General features: G+C 41.5%; 1 protein-coding gene across 1 annotated transcript in view; it reads right to left on the bottom strand.

The window, feature by feature from the left end:
* The window catches only part of xylt1 (xylosyltransferase I), a 76,863-nt gene that overhangs the window by 11,922 nt on the left and 48,427 nt on the right, over positions 1–16,514 (bottom strand). Inside the window, 8 exon segments of the mRNA XM_020596264.1 lie at positions 179–210; positions 342–487; positions 4,879–5,144; positions 8,311–8,487; positions 8,926–9,142; positions 10,867–10,947; positions 15,265–15,470; positions 15,592–15,764. Of these exon segments, the coding sequence (XP_020451920.1) occupies positions 179–210; positions 342–487; positions 4,879–5,144; positions 8,311–8,487; positions 8,926–9,142; positions 10,867–10,947; positions 15,265–15,470; positions 15,592–15,764 (1,298 nt within the window).

Genomic DNA, 16,514 nt, shown 5'->3' on the forward strand with positions numbered 1-16,514 from the left:
ACATGAAACGCTCATCCCTATAAACTCAGATGAATTCAATCAATTTACATTTTACAAGGGCATTACAGGCACCAGTTTAATTGTGTGGAGATGCAGCACTATGAATCTCAGCAAGGTCGCCATAACAATGAATATAAGGTCATCAAGGCAATGAGCTGTATATCTTACCTCTAATTATATGCTGAAGAGCCATGTTTTTTCCATGTGGTGCTCAGAGTTTTAATGAAACTCATCTCCTGACACTGGCAATGACTGACTGTCTCGTGACTCGTGCCAAACAAGTGACTTAAACGTAAATTAAAAATACGCGTTGAGCCACACAAGCCAATATGCTGACTCACCTCTGCCTACTGCAACCAGCTGGGTCTCCATGGTCTCCAGCTTGCTTGTTGCCAGGTTAGTGGCATGGTGCTTGACCAGGTAGCCCTGAAACTGGTCTGACTGGAAGTAGAGATGCACTGACACTGGCTGGCCCATGGGGAAGTACCTGGTAGAGCATTAAGAGAGTGAGAATCCATTATCAAATCTGCTACCTACTGACCTACCTGCTGTGCCCATTTTCAGTGTAACAGGAGAATATCTAGATTCATCCAGACAATGTCTGGGAGGGGCCGACCACAGACATGCCAATGTAGCTGGATGCTAATATATTTTTGCAATCAATGTGCTCTGTGAATGTGTGACATTAATTCAGTGACCTTTAACAGAAATTCAGTTGGTCAAACACATGTGTCAACCATATTGATAATTCCCATTAAGCACTGATTGCTGGTTGTTATGCCCATGCTTTGGTAACCAGGGTTAATGCTATTTTTATGCTTGTACATGCCTATTGTAGTAGATCAAAGGTAAGTAAAGGTCTGGTGAACACTTAATTAAAGCTCAAGTATCTTTGAGAACCTCTATACACACATCTTTTATCCTACTCACTGCTTTACAGTGTTTTGGCTGGGTCAGTATGCTCTGTGTGGCGTGAATGTTTAAAGAAGAATATTCATAGGCTGTACGCAGATTCAGATTAGTCAGAGCTCGGAACACACACACATGGTTCAACTAAACACATTAGTCTGCTGAACAACGTTGAATTGGGTCATCCAGTCAGCTGAAGCCGAATGAAGGTCTCGCCCCTGTGATTAGTCTGTTGTTTGTTTGTGTGTGTCGCTGCGTACGTGGCAGGGGTCGTCCCTTGGGGCAGCCAGCCCCAGTGACTTCTGGAAAAACAAAAACAGGCCAGGGTGAGCGCTGCAGGGGAACACTCCACAGCTGCTCTCTGCATGCTCCTTTTTGCCCAGATTTCCCATCCTTCATCTCTTCTGCCTCCAAACCCGTCTTTATTCCTCCCTTTTTATGTGCCAGGGTGCACACACACAGATTAGCACACACAAACACTGCCTCTTCCTGTTCCCCAGTGCCCAGGGTCTCATCAGTATTCTGCAAAAGGACCAGGAGTCAACCCGTCCCGGTAAACGCTACCCTGACAAGCAGAACGGCAAATATTTACACCTACAAGCATAGCAGTGCACGCTCCCTCCTCTCCTGCTCCCTTTCCCTGTATTTCCTTTCTGCTCCAATCTCCCATCTGCCTTTGTTCCTTGGTCCTCTCTTCTCCTCTCATCTTGCTTTCTGTCCTCATTTCTCAGCTCTCATTTCCCCATGCTCTGTCTTTCCTGAAAGAGAGGTGGTTGCCAGTGTGAGAAGCATTGCGCGGAGGTCAGGGTGTAGCCTGCACAGAAGCTCTATTCAGGCTTTTACTCCACAGTCACTCCAGTCGAGTCACAGCGGGCTGCTAAAAGAGCCAAATCCGTCTCTGTGGCCTTATGCTCTCTCATGCTCCCCCAGTCTCACACTGAGGCTGACCCAGTGTACCGTTTATCCATTTGTTCTGAATTGTAAATGCATGTGTAACCGCACATGTAAACATATACATTTAGAGTTGAGACATCACACCGGGAATTGGTTTAGACATACAGTAAGTTGCCACATCTTTCCTGACTGCTTTAGACTTGAAAGCAAAAAGCTGATCAAATTTAATTACTTGACTTCATCAGTAAAATTATAGATCAGTAAAACATTAATAAGACTGCTCCAGGCAGGCCCTGTGTAGTCAAGCACGGCGCATTGTGTATTTAATTATCTGGTCTATAAACCAAAGTGGGCCTGAAATGTTTTAATTTTTACTTCTCCTTTCTGTTCAGCTGAATCTGCCTCACTGCAGCTGTGTGACTGATTGTAGCTCACATTATTCATATGCTAGCTCCTGATTTTTGCTCATACACTTCACAGAATCATACATTACACTTATCTTGCAAACCACTGGAGATTATTAGTAATACAAGTAATACCTTTATGATGGTATATTACACCAGGAATCGTCAGAAACTGTGCACTGTGCACTGTTCATGGCTTCCACTCCTTGACTGCAGTGATCAGTTTATGACAAAACACATCACACACCAGGCAGAAGAAGCACAACTATGAGACACTGTGTGTTAAATGACAATGTCCCGTTGAATCTTGGAAAATGACAACTACGAGGGTGTAACATTTATAGACTGAGCTAGCCTCTGACCGTTCCTCTCATGTGTTAACTGTTATATTCTAGCAACAGAATTAAGCAACTTTTACAGAACTACCTGGTGTCATTTGAAAAACTCACAATGCTGTTCTGGAAGTATTTCCAGAATCATCTAAGACTCTTCTAACCTTTGGAAACAGTTAACAATATCCTTGCTCTTTGTGTAAAACAAAATCAAAATATTAATGTGTTAATCAATATAATAATGAATACTAATTTAAATGACAATAATTTTTGAGAGGTTGGTTTACCTTGTACAAATTGAGCAAAGAGAAATGTCCAGCTGCCATCTTCTGAGCAGGAAAAAGAGGCACAATTACTGAAACTGTGCAGTTATGGTTACTGTGCTGTAGACAGAATCATTTGAATCCTGAACTACCTTCACAGTGGTACTTTAAGTGATGTTGAACAACTCTCCAAGTAATTACTTAGCTGAGTAATACTAAAATGTGATTATTAATTAATCTGCACATTATTATATTGGCTGATGGATTAATTGCTATTAATAATAATAAATACCTGTCATAATTTCCCACTAACTGAGGTGAAGTCTTTAAATGTCTTGTTTTATCTGAACAACACGTGTGACATAACAACAAAAAACATCCTTAATTTTCTGCCATTTGATTAAGTGACTAGTCACTGCAGTTGAAATAGTAACACATGAGAGGCACAAACTGCGGGGAAATGTTGAACAACATTATAGGGTTATTTTTCCCTAAATCTGCCATCCATTATAAGCTCTAGGCTAGTGTAAAAGTCATTTAAATAGTCTTACCACTGTTCTCCAGTGTGCTATATCTGCTTTTCAGATATTCTGCTGTATTGTCACTTCAGAAAGGTGTGAAAACACGTTATTTATTATGATTCCTCCTTCTCATCTGTGTTTAATTAGCTGAACTGTAATAAAGTGCAATGACAGAACGTGGTGTCACGATGTGAAAACATCATTAAAACACAAAGGAAGTGCTGAAAACCCACTAGACACCTCATAAAGTTCATCTTGACTTCACGTTTCCATTTGACTTGAAACTGGACTTCACCCAAAAGGCTTAATACAGCTTGCACACATAAGGTGTTATTTCAAACTCTGTGTGTGCATATGTTGCCTGCACTTTCTCTCTCTCTTATGCATGCACAAACACACAAGTACTGTATATAAACATATTTTCATGCTTTCTTAGAGTTTTACCAGAGTAGCAGCAGCTGTAGCCAATAGACGGTTTTGAGCTCTGACAGATGGAAACATGCTTCCTTTTTCTGTTCACTTTCTTTCAGCAAAACACTCGCAATGCAGCAGTGTGTGTGTGCTGATCAATTTTGTGTGAGTGACTACTCTTAAAGATGCTATCAGTCAGTTTATCTGCGGATTTGTAAAACATTCCTGAGTGGAATAATATCAATTGGCAGCTTGGATGGCTACCAACAAAAACTGGAGCAGATCAGATCAGTGTGTCTTCATGTACGGTTAACACAACAGTGTACACATTTAATTGTGTAATCCTGTGTGCTGGGGTAAGGGGTCCTCTTAATTTTTGTTGATGTCATTAAGACAAACACAAAGACCTCATCTTAATGCTTTTTATTTTGCTGTTGTAGGTGTCATGTTTGTTTTATCTTGAGTGTTTGTTGTGAGATACATGGACCTTCTGCTACACATACACAAATTAGTCATTTGCACCTCTGCTTTCTGTTTTGAATCAGCGTATTTCATTTGTCACTGTTTTTTCACCACTTTGCATCAGGGTTCCATTGTTGTGCAAATAAACTAAAGGAAAGCTAACCTAAATGCTCCAGCACCAGATGCTACTGAAAACACATGCTGTAAAAATCCTTACTGAAGTACATAAAACTGAGATGTTCCACTTGGCCATTAAATATGAAAGGACGGTGTGGTTTTCCTTTTTCATTTTAACCACATATGTTAACAGCACTCTGGAATTTAAATGTTTCCAGTAATAATGAACTGATTTGAAGGGGCAGCTTTCAGTGCTATTACATACTGTACAGCCTTATTATCTCAGGGACAAGAGTGTCATATTGTGTTAGAAGATGAGGAGCATTATTCAGAGTTCCCAGTGGCTGACTGGGATTGGCCAGTCAGTGATTGTTAACCCAGATGGAGACTATGCATCGACAGAGCTACAAAAGGTTTTAATATATGTTATGGTTTTTCATGCTAACAAGGGTGTGGCCGGCTACTGAGAGATGGCGATGTGTTGATTGGAGAATAGGCAAAAAAAAAAAGAAAGAAAAGAGCAGGAAGTATTTGCATAGGTGAATCATGTTTTTACAAAACAAACCTGCAGCTGTGATCCTTTGGATTTCCCTGCAGCGAGGTGGCAGCCCTGGCCAGGCCCAGTCGTGAGAAAGAGTGGTAGTATGTGAGCTGCGTGTCAGAAAGGCTGGCCACACCATCTGGTTCATCATATACATTCTCCCAGTAGGAGCTTAGCCCCGGCGTCCCTTGGGCAAGCTGTCCAAACAGGTAGGTGTCCAGCTGGTTCACTATCTCCTGGTTCACGCTGGCTTCAAACTTTCTGGCAAAGAATGTGGGCCGTACAGTTTGCTGCAGAGGGAAAGGGAGGGAAGAAGGATGGGAGGGGAACAAAACAGCAAGGCAGAGAGGGAAGCGATAAGGAGGATAAAAAGGGAAAAGATTAAGAAGTGGTGGTGTGCCAGAATGTGATGTGTGAAATGTGTGTGAGCAGAGAAGAAAGAGAAGGTGGAGAAGAGGTGGTAGAGTCCGGCAGAGAAACAGGATGTCAGTCTCTTCTGTATGGAGTAGTAAATAAATTACTATCAGCTGTACATTAAATTAAAATGATTCTCTTGTTCTTTCACTTGCAGAACAAATGCTCTGAATGTCAGTGGTCCCCAAACTGGAGGACCACTGCCAACATTCAGAATCAAAACAGAAGAACCAGAGATATCATCTTTTTTATTCAACATTTTTCCTTATCACAACCTGGCGCCTGCATTACCCACAATGCAACTCAACCACCATGGGTTCCAGCAAAGATTCAGGTGTGTTCAGGTGCTAATAGCATAAAGCTGCTTCATACTCCTTACCAATGCCTTTCTCTTTCAGGCTCATCTCAAAAATATTAGCATTTTTTAATTAAATGGATAAATCTACATCTTCACGGGTCTGAGAATAATAATTCTAATAAAACAAAAATTAAATGAAATCTATACCAAGAGTTTACAATAAAACATTGTTTAGTTTTAAAGTTTCACAAGCCTGAAGGTTTAGGAACCACTGGTCTTTGTGGTTCTCATTAATCAATTTTTTTAAAACAACTCATCATTAATGTAGATTATTAATCAGAGGTTCAAGGGAGTCCACGCCACACCAGTCAACAATGTGTGTGTGTGTGTGTGGGTGGGGGGTGGGATTAAATACTTATAAAAACCTCAGGCTTTGTGGTTACAGGGAGAAATTTAGGGGGTAAGTAAATCATGTAGTGAGAGAGGTCTTTAAAAACAATGCACCTATTGATTTGTTTGGGTGCAATGCTGTTCTTGTAAGTCACTCAAAGGTATTTGACTAAGAAAGAGAAGAAGGAACTTGTCTTTCTCTGTATTTATCCATCCATTAATCACCTCTTTTCTCAACAAGTGTTTGTATTTGTCACTCTGTCTGCACTCCCAGCTCCACCCATGTCTTTCCCACTCTCTCTGTCCTTGCCGCAACATGGCTTGAGGGGTTGATGTGTGCATCATGAAATCTGCTGCCTCGACAGGTTGGCTAACACACAAAGAAATCTTTTCAGACCCAAACACAAGACTATTTACTGATAGTAACCCAGCCCCGAACGCCTTGGTGCTACATGCTAAAAAAACAGGAGACCTAATGAAGTTGTGAAACATTTCTGAGAGTTCAGCTTTTCCCATGCTGGAGCAGAGACTAAAGATTGGCTCCAGATTTCAAATGAAACAGCTGGAGATTTTGTGTTTACACATCCCCAGATATTGTTTGCCTTCTGCATGGCCATCTGAACGCACCAGCCTGTCATAACCCGTCTCTCCAACAGACTTCCCAGAGGCTTTATCAAACACTGATGTACTACGACAAAGGGCACATCAGCTCAGGTCCTCTCCAGAATATCCTAGGTGAGTGCACGTCAAAATCATAGTGTGGGGAGCTCAACAGTTGTCCCTTGGATTACTCCTCTCATCTACAAACCATATTCAGACCTACTTTACTTGCCTGTATCTTCCCCTCTGTTTGAGTTCAGAGGGAAACTCGGGTCATGCACTCAATGGGATATGAAGTCTCATTAATAGCAGGGGTCTGGCCGGCTTCTGGAAAGGCTGCTTTGTTCTGAGGGCTGGACTTCACTGACACCAAGGTGCCTACCAGACCCAGCTGCAGTGCCAAGAACCTGTGGTAATGTGTCAGCACTGAACTGCCAGAGATTGAGGTGATACCGACCGCAGGTCTGGCAAAGGGAGAACTGAGGTCAGCGTGACAGCTTTGACTGGTATGTGAAGGACAGGAAAGCCAAAGTGAGTCACAGTACTTAAAGGAGACGACTTTAAATTATACTTAACTGTGGCAGAACATTTTCACTTTGTACTGCAGCTTTAACTTTTTAAGAGCACATTAAGTCAAACTGCAGTAGTGATTTTCTCTGGGGTCCTGGAGTCACTGCCACTCATTCACTTTCTGTTTGAAAAGCTAACTAACCTTTTTCTCCCCCTTATACCCAAGGCAAAGAGGATCTAATTACTATTAGTTTTTTTCCCTTTCAGGGTCATACTAATCGAGACATAATTTTGCACATATTGATTGGGAAAGCTGTGGGAACAGGCTGGGTGCTGAGGCTGAGAGGACAGACCCTGAGGGCAGAGAATTTAGAGAATGACTGCTGCCGATTTCCCAAGATGTACTGAGGTGTGTGTGCTCCAAACCAAAGTTTCATTTGGTATGTTTGTAGGTTTATCTGTTGTCTCTGGTGCTAATCTGCTTGAGGATATGACTTTTTATCTGGAGTACTTAGGTAAAACTTAGGGACTGTATTTATCAAGCAGCTAAAAGTAAAATTTCAGACTTATAAAGATCCTTCACTTCTACCTCAATTCAAGGACTTAATAAAACCTTTTTTTTTTTTTGGATTTCTTTGGCTTCATCTGGACTTAAAATACTCTTAGCTCCACAGGTCTCAAGTAGGTTAAGAGTGGTTGTAATGACTACAATAAATCACCTGAAGCAATGTGTGTATAATTTAGAATAGAGAGTTTTAACTCACCAGGAGCAGATGCTGTTTGCTTGTTATCTCCAGGTACTCTTACAATAGCATATAAAAAATTATATAAAAAAAAATATATATATAGCCATCATCTATATGGCTTCAGCTGAAGAGGGTTGTGGGGCTGCTGAAGCCAGTCACAGCTGAGACTGACATTTCAGTCCAGTCGTCCTTAGTTACTAGACTGCTCGCAGTTGTTGATCATTTACTTTTTGTAATCCAAAATCATTTTAGAAATATTCAACCTGTACCATACTGTATGTTAAGAGCAATTAACTTTTACATTAGCTCTGTGGCAATCTTTGAAAAACATGAAAAAAATTAAAGGACAAACCCTGAAAATATGAACCACACTACCTCCAGCATTTGTTTTGTGCCGGAGAACCCCTTAGTACAAAATGCAGTTTTGGAGTTGATCAGTCATAAAGGTTGCAAGGGAAAAGTGTATTTCTTTATTTTAGCATTGTGTCTCATTATTACCTGGAAGCGGTGGAAGTCTGCAGGCTTGAAGTCATTAGGGGAACAGCCACACCAGTCAACAATATGCTTGTACTGGCACTTACAGCCCAGTTTACGGTTCCAGTTAGTGATGCGCAGGTTGTTATCCACCATGCTCTCACAGTAGGCGCTGTTTTCCAAAACCGTGTGGAAAAATGACTGGGAAATGAGAAACAGAAAAGGATGTGGGGGTAGGTGGGGTGGGGGGTGAATGCAGAGAGAGAGAGAGAGAGAGAGACAAAATTAGAAAACTGTATACTTTTAGTTTTTTATTCCATCCAATTCATGAGGAGCAACAGAGTAACGCCAGGGAACTAAGAATCACCGTAGCTCACGATAAACATCCAATTTCCCCACAAGACATCATTCAATTCTCATCCCATCCTTATATACAGTTGCAGACGTCTTTCGATTTATGATTTTATGTCTGCCTCCATGTTCGTTTTTCCCCTGCACATCTAACGCAGCAATAAAAAGAGAAGAGTGCACTGCTTCCATAAACGATGTGGTGTAAGAACAAAGCAAAGCTTACCTGTCAGTCAAAGTCTAAGAAACATCTGAACGTGTAAAAGCGGTGTCTGTTTGTGTGCGTGTTACCTCGGCAGGCAGCAGAGTGTAGGCGTAGAAGCGCTTCATGTTGGTGACCAGGTCGTCCTTGGAGTTGATGACATATTCCACGAACATACGGTTGAGGAGGAACCAGTCAGATCCGCCGTCCACACTGATGCCCTCTGGGATTTTACGGTCACCCAGCCTCCACATGTGGGTGTCGCACTCGTAGAACAGACGATCTAGACCCTGCTTACGAATAAACCTAATGAACACACACACAAAAGTACGCATTAGAGATGATTATTTCAGTGTATTTATCAGTGTTTACTGTGAATTCTAAAACATCCAAGTAGAAACACCATTTACATAAAAACAAGCCCTCTCTATTTGTTTTTAGACTCTTGGCATAATCAGCTGCTCATTTGTATTTCCTCCCAGTTTTTCATTTGACTTTCTATAAAAGGGAGAGTATTTGAGTGGTCCTTGTTGACTCTTAACTGCTGGGAACATTGTTCTCTTTGAGTAGGAAGAGTAGGAAACAACTTTTGAGTGGCTGTATTGAAAGAGGAACAAAATATGTTTAACTGATCTGCTCCTTCTAAAACATTTGGGGGTGGGGGGATACTGTTAAAACCAAAAAAGCTAAAAAAAAAAAAAAAAGGAGCAAAATACAAACTTTAAATATTGTCTTGTGGATTGTTTACACTAACCAGCCACTTTAATAGGTACACCTGTACAATTGTATGCACTACAATGCAACACTTCCACCTTAACATCTGTATTTACTGCATGAAGCTCAAAATTGTCTGACCCGCTCATGTATGTAGCTGAGGAAGACAAAAGTATAGACACTTCTAAATATAATGTAGTCCAGTACAACACCACCTTTAACTATAACCTCAATAATAAACATAAAATTTAATTTATACATTTACAGCAATTTCACCAAAAAATGAAACATCTTGAGCTTCATAAACACAGATGTTAAGGTGGAAGTGTTGCACTGAAGTGCATACAATTGTACACGTGTAGCTAATAGAGTGGCTGGTGAGTGTACATGTAGAGACAACTTGACTGCTGCAGTACAACAGCAGGACATTACTAACATTATCACTTTAGAATTCAACATCTGTATATAAAGACATTTCTTTATTTTGCAATACAGCAGCTGTAGCAATATATGGTTCCCTCTCCGTGGCCTTAAAAGTCTTGATAAATGTGTTGCTCACACTTGTCAGTACACATTCAAATGCAAAAGAGTGGCACCCTGCACACATAACGGGCAGTGTTACTCCTGTGAACTTGTGGGGTGTTAGATGGAGGGGGTCAAATTCAGGTCAGCCAGGTCAAATTGTTCTCTCTGTCCTCTGCACAGCGACAAAGACTGTTGATGTATTGACCTTGTAACTCACAGATGGATACACGGATGACATTTAGAAGTGCATTCATGCATTTTTTGAGTATTACAATTCATTTCAGCCATCCAAACATACACGTATACTGGTGAATTACCAAGATCATTGTTGTTGTTAATACAGAAATAAAATCAGGAACAGAATAGCTTCAATGTCATCAGACAGCACTGAATATAATACTGTGACTACAAATGCAACAAGGTACTGCTGAGTCACAGTCATGCATCCACACTGGGTGTTCATCTTTTTCATGTGTTTTTTTGGACAATTTTCCCCACAGTGTTGGGTGATGACTGGTTTGCCACTGGGGCATGACGCGGCAGAGCACAGGACGGCAGAAGTGACGAGCTTTTCTGGCAGTGACCTCGCTAGCTCACCCCACATAGAAGGTTAATTAATAAAGCCACAGATGGAAGTAAATTAAATGATGAGTCAGTGACCAGGCCGTGCTGGCAGGAGTGCACATAGGTGTTGCTGAGTTTGTGAGTAAGAGAAAAGCAACGGGAGAAGGTGGAGTTAGGTGGGGTGTTGCGTGGGAGGTTAAAATGAAGTTTCAAAATTTGCATCTCACCTGGCGTTGTCCCTGCCATGGGACTTGATGAAGTTCATGTCTCTGTATTTGGACAGGAAGGCCACCAGCTGGTTATTGGTCCTGAAGTGAAAGAAAATTACTTACTTTTGGCTGGGAAAGATACGGTAATATCTGTAGTTAGAACTGGAGCATAAAAACAATACTATGAGAGTGAAGCAAAGCACTCTCACCCAACTCACCCAGACTTAAGAGCTAAACAGTAAGTTGAACAAAATCTGGCTTGTACGTACACATTTTAAGCCAAAGGTATGTCCACTAGGGGGCAAATTAGAGTCTAATCATCCTTGGCTGAAAACAAAATACCTTTCTTGTGAACTTTTTCTGCTTTTACACAGTGTAAACAGCAGCCATGACAACACTTACGCTTACGTTACAGTGTTGCTGATGTTGAGATCACAGCACAGAAAACAGCAGCAGCAACATGTCAGCAGAACAAGCTATGAGTTTCTCTTCAAAATTGCATTATGTGAATGTAAAACATTCATTTCTGATGACGTGCACAGCCAGTACTCCCAGGAAACACAGAATAACCATGGTAGCCATGGTGTACCGTGAACATGTAGTAAAAAGCATATCAGCACAGAAATGCTCCTTTTTCAGCAGATAAACGTGAAAACAAACTTCTTTCATCATTCTCTGCACACACAACATTCTACACAGTATAGGTCAAGCTTCGAAGTAACAATAAGCAAAATATAATTTTGAGTGAAAGGGAACTTTAATTTAGAGAAGTACTTCTTCATGGGCTGATCAATTACAAACCCCAGTTGCTCTCATTGTCAGTCCCTCAGCCCCTTCAAGCTGTTTAAACTATTTAGGATTATACAAAAGATCATGCTATCCATGATTTTTGTGAATGACTTCATGCTGCTCTAACACTGTGGAGCAGCCTACTCCCTCATACACAGGCCAGACAGGCTAAAAGCTTTGCTCTGCAGGCTATGTCCCAGTCAATGGCTTTAACGTGTTTTTTTCTGCGGTGGAGACTTTCATGTTGGCTTGGCTTGCCATTCTAATAGAGCAGTGAGGCCCTGGTAAAACACTCAGGAATCAGTGGGGGCAGGGACAAGTGTATATTAATGTCATTTTCTCTTGAAGGAGCAATTTCACAGCCTGGGGGGCTTATCTTAGGAGGTCCTGAGCCATAAACTCTAACTGATGATGTGCTGTACAGTCACATGCAGACCACCCCCCACCCCCCACACACTGCATTTTCATTCCTTGTGAGGACTTTACATTGACATATACTCATTTCCTGTAGACTTATCCTAACCTTAACCATAACCACTACTTGCCTAATACTAACCCTAACACTTAACCTAACCCTAACCTTAAACCATGTTGCCACCCTAAAATTCAGTGATTTCGTTGTGGGGACTAGCCTCTGGTCCCCACAAAGAAGGCAGAGTCCCCACAATGTGAGTGTGTTAACAGGTTGTGGTCCCCATAATGTAAGTAATACAAAGGCACACACATACACAAACGCTTGTCAGTCGTCACCCTAAAATTCTGTGATTTACATGTCTGGACCCCACAAGGAAGGCTGAGTCCCCACAGTCTGGGAGTGTAAACAGGTTTCAGTCCCCACAGTGTAAGTAATACCAGGTGCGCACACACACACAGAGAGGGGAATTCATGTCAAGCTCCACATTTGCCACCTGAGTGGTCACCCTGTCCACTGGGTCTAGTTTGCTTACCTGTGGCTGCTCTCTCTCTCACAGCGGTATTCACACGCATACATTAACACACACACACACACATACACACACAGCTGTGTTTCAAATCGCCTTGACAACCAGAAATGTGCACCTTTTCAATATCATAGCCAATTAAACTTCATCATTATGCCGCTGTTTCACTTCCATAGTCTTACTGTTAAATTTACAGTGTGCCCTTTTCATAATAGTTGAATGCCACGGGTGTCAGGTTACGAACCCATGGTCACACTGAAACCACTCCAACAGATGAGAGATGGATTACACATTCATTGTCTTTTTCTTGGAAAAACCCACAAAAAGTTAATCAACTTCAGTCATTTAAAATGCAGTTTTTTTTTTATAAAAAACAGCATTTTAAGTTTTTATAATTATATTTTCTAATGACTTGGCTTAGTCCTAATGGGTTGTAAAAGCTTTTTTCACAGCAGGAAATGACACCTCAAATATAAGACGCAACACTTTCCTGAGACACCGATGATGAAGTGGAGAGTTTAGGAGATATGACGCCTGCAGCCAGTCATTTTCTCACAAAGCTTAGGCTTCTTAAAAGCTGTTGTGAATCCTATGAAAGGAGCTTTAAAGAAAAAAGGTGGTAAAAACAAGTAGGCTGCCTAGATAAAAGTTGAGAAACAGGGTCATACTTGCTGACAAAGCAAGTGTGTAAATCATCCTCTGACCTCTCTGGCCACACGCACACACACACACACACACACAGTATACCTCCCCCTGGACGAACAGTCCCTCTGCTGGTGTGAGGGGCTCTGGGTTTGCCTTTGTGAGTCACCCATGCAGCAGGATAGACATTATCAGTGAATTAGAGGGGAAATAATGTTTGTCTCCACTCCCACTGATAAAAACTGAAGTAGTCAGGGCAGCATGGGGCAGGGGAGCCCCCTCACATTCCTGACTGCACCATCGCAGTCACAGAGGAAGGATGAGTGCTATTTGGACCATGTTTGTGAACATATTCTTAAGGACATACTAGTTTACATACATACATTTTGCCATTAAATACTTGAAAACTCTGTACGTCTCCCACAGACACTAAGGGCGCACTTGAGCATCTTTATGTGAAGCAGAAAGGTACCTGTCAAAACGCCAGTGTTTGACGCCCCATATTTTTCTGTGCTATAGTAAGTCTGTAAAAATACTGTATTGCCGATTTGTTTATTTTGAAGGCAAAATGTTCCTTTTCACCTGATCATAAAGGATTGTTTGCGGTAAAACAGCTCAAGGGGTTTCAGTTTCTTGCCTGAGGACACTTGAGTAGCGTGAATTCTCCTTCTCTAAGTGGGCTTCAACTCAGGCCTTCCACTTTAGAGGACCACACAGTTCAAGTCAGTAAATATACAGTGTGTAGACTTGGCCATGGATACAAATGCACTCGCTAAGCACAGAGACAATGGTGCAATTTACACATTTTAATACTATGCATATCTGAAACATGCAGTTCCCTCTTGTTCCCTAACTGGATATTCTCACTCCCTCACCTCTCCCTGTCACTTCTGCCTCTTGGCTCCATCATCACCATCATTTCCAGCAGATGGGGCTTAAAACCTCCACTGTCAGCGGTTTTCTCAACAATATCGCCCTCATGCAAATGAGGAGGCAAAAGATGGGAGGGAAACAGTGTGTTGATGCATGCACTTGCAAGCACCTTTAATTGTGACCTGCTAGACGGACAGGCTAAATATACACACATGTATACAGACAGGTGCTGAGACACACTGAACTATGCAGATGGGAAGACACAAACTCAGATGTGCACACACAGACACATGCACACACAAACAGATACAGACAGCGGGTTGTTTATTGATTTGTCAAAAACAACAACACAACAAGAATGAACCAGTCTATGAGCAACATCCACATTTGTCCCATGCATCCCAGCTCCAGCTGTGGAGACATCAGCTCCAGCTTCTTTTAACCCAGTGGCCATTACAGCTTATCTAAATTAAATTGGTGGACATCTGGCTGTGCAGAAGAGATAACTCTCTTCTTAATAGGAGGATTTTAATTGGCTGTTGCAGAGCTACATCAAAAACCCAGCAGACCCCTAACTCCCAAAAGGACTGTAAACTCACACAAAAAGTACAAGTCATGAAATTTCTCCTCCAGTAGTCTACTTCCATGACTTCATGTCTGGTTTACATAGGTTTTGTAAGTTTTAATTACCTTTCACAGCTTCTTAGTAGGGATGTTTTCAAAAAAAGAGATTACTTTCAGATTGTACAGTACACAGTAGGCCTGGGAAGTCAATGGGTATTGACCCTGGGCAATTAAACTGTAATCAGTTCACCTGGTAATCTATTCAGTGGTGTGCAAGCAAGGAAACAAGAACCTGGAAGAAAGGTGTGACTGAAATTTGTTTGAGAAAAGCAGAAGTTCTACATTGATCTGTTTGGTTTGGAATGACTCTGTATTTACAGCTCACACTTAACCACAAGAGCCCAGACCAGTGTATATTGAATTTCTTCCATATTGGCTGAGAGTGGTCTACTATTGTTGTGCATGCTCGGTGGCTGGCTTCTTAAGAAGCACATCATGTTCACTACACCAGCAATGTATTGGATGCTTGCCTCTAAACATTACCTCATTTTCTTAGAAAACTGCCCCACCCCCCCAAACTCTCTGGTGTGAGATGATCTTCTCTTACCTGATTGGATAATCAGCAGCACTGAGGTTGATGAAGAAATCCCAGCTCCAGTCCCTCATGGCCAGCAGGTCAGCCATGCTGCGAAGATACATGGTCAGCAGGCTGGCACCGCCCCAGATGGTGGCCATGCGCCAGGGTGTCACCCTGACATTATTGGGATACTGGGCAGCCAAAGCATGCACCTGCCTGTGCAGGTAGTTAGAGCGCTGAAATAAAGCAATTGATCAAACGCTGATTAAATAAAATAAATGTACCATGGAACATGTAATTACGTGGCTGGCCTCACACCGCAGAATGTGCATCACATTTGTAGACACTGCAGCTCACCTGATCGACATGTATGTAGTAGTAGTGCGAGGTGTGATAGATGGCTTTGAAGAGGCGTTGAAACTGGCGAGAGGCTCGTCCATGGACCACCAGGACAAATGCTATTCGCACTGGTTTTAATGGCAAGCTCTCAGTGGAGTCCTCATCCCACTGGACGTTGACATTGGCTTTACCTGTGCAGGTATAAAGACAACAATGTCTTTTCTCAATGTTGGGTGTTCCCTCTGTAATAATAGTGATAATAGTAAGGTCTAGACCTTACTTTGTAAAGTGTCCTGAGATGACTTGTGTTGTGATTTGGTGCTACACAAATAAAATTTGATTTGATTTGATAAATAAGAATAAAAATCTTTCTGTCACTGCATTTAATTCGCACATGGATTCATGCATTGATTCTTTATCAGTAATATAATCAGGGCCTATGTGCGTGCTTGATTACAAAATCAAATCTGTTATTTATTTGACAAGCTGTGAGAGGCTGCACAAACAGCGCAGTTAGTCATTATTGGATGGTGAGCACCAAGGGACAAAGAAAGCAAGTGCAAAAGCATAATGAATATAGTTACTGATGATAATAGCATATTATTCTTTTATTAAACAATTAATGGAAATAACTAAACAACAAGGTTGCTAAGCAACACACTAAGTAGCAGTTTGATTAGCATATACATAATAATTAACTGCTATGTCACAATTCAGTGGATATTTTACATTGTGTGACACACTGTGTCTGAGGAAGTACTGTACCTGTTATAAAACTACTAATCATGGTGCTTTCTGGAGTAAAACAATACTATAATCATTATTCCTTGAAAAACACTTTCTGAGGCGGTGGCATAATATGGGTACCTTCCCTTTGCTCTCCACTGTGTCACTTAAATACAAGAGATGTAGGAGGCCGAGCTGGTCACGATTATGCATAG

Source organism: Monopterus albus, unplaced genomic scaffold, assembly GCF_001952655.1.
Source record: "Monopterus albus unplaced genomic scaffold, M_albus_1.0 scaffold29.1, whole genome shotgun sequence".
NCBI classification, from domain to species: domain Eukaryota; kingdom Metazoa; phylum Chordata; class Actinopteri; order Synbranchiformes; family Synbranchidae; genus Monopterus; species Monopterus albus.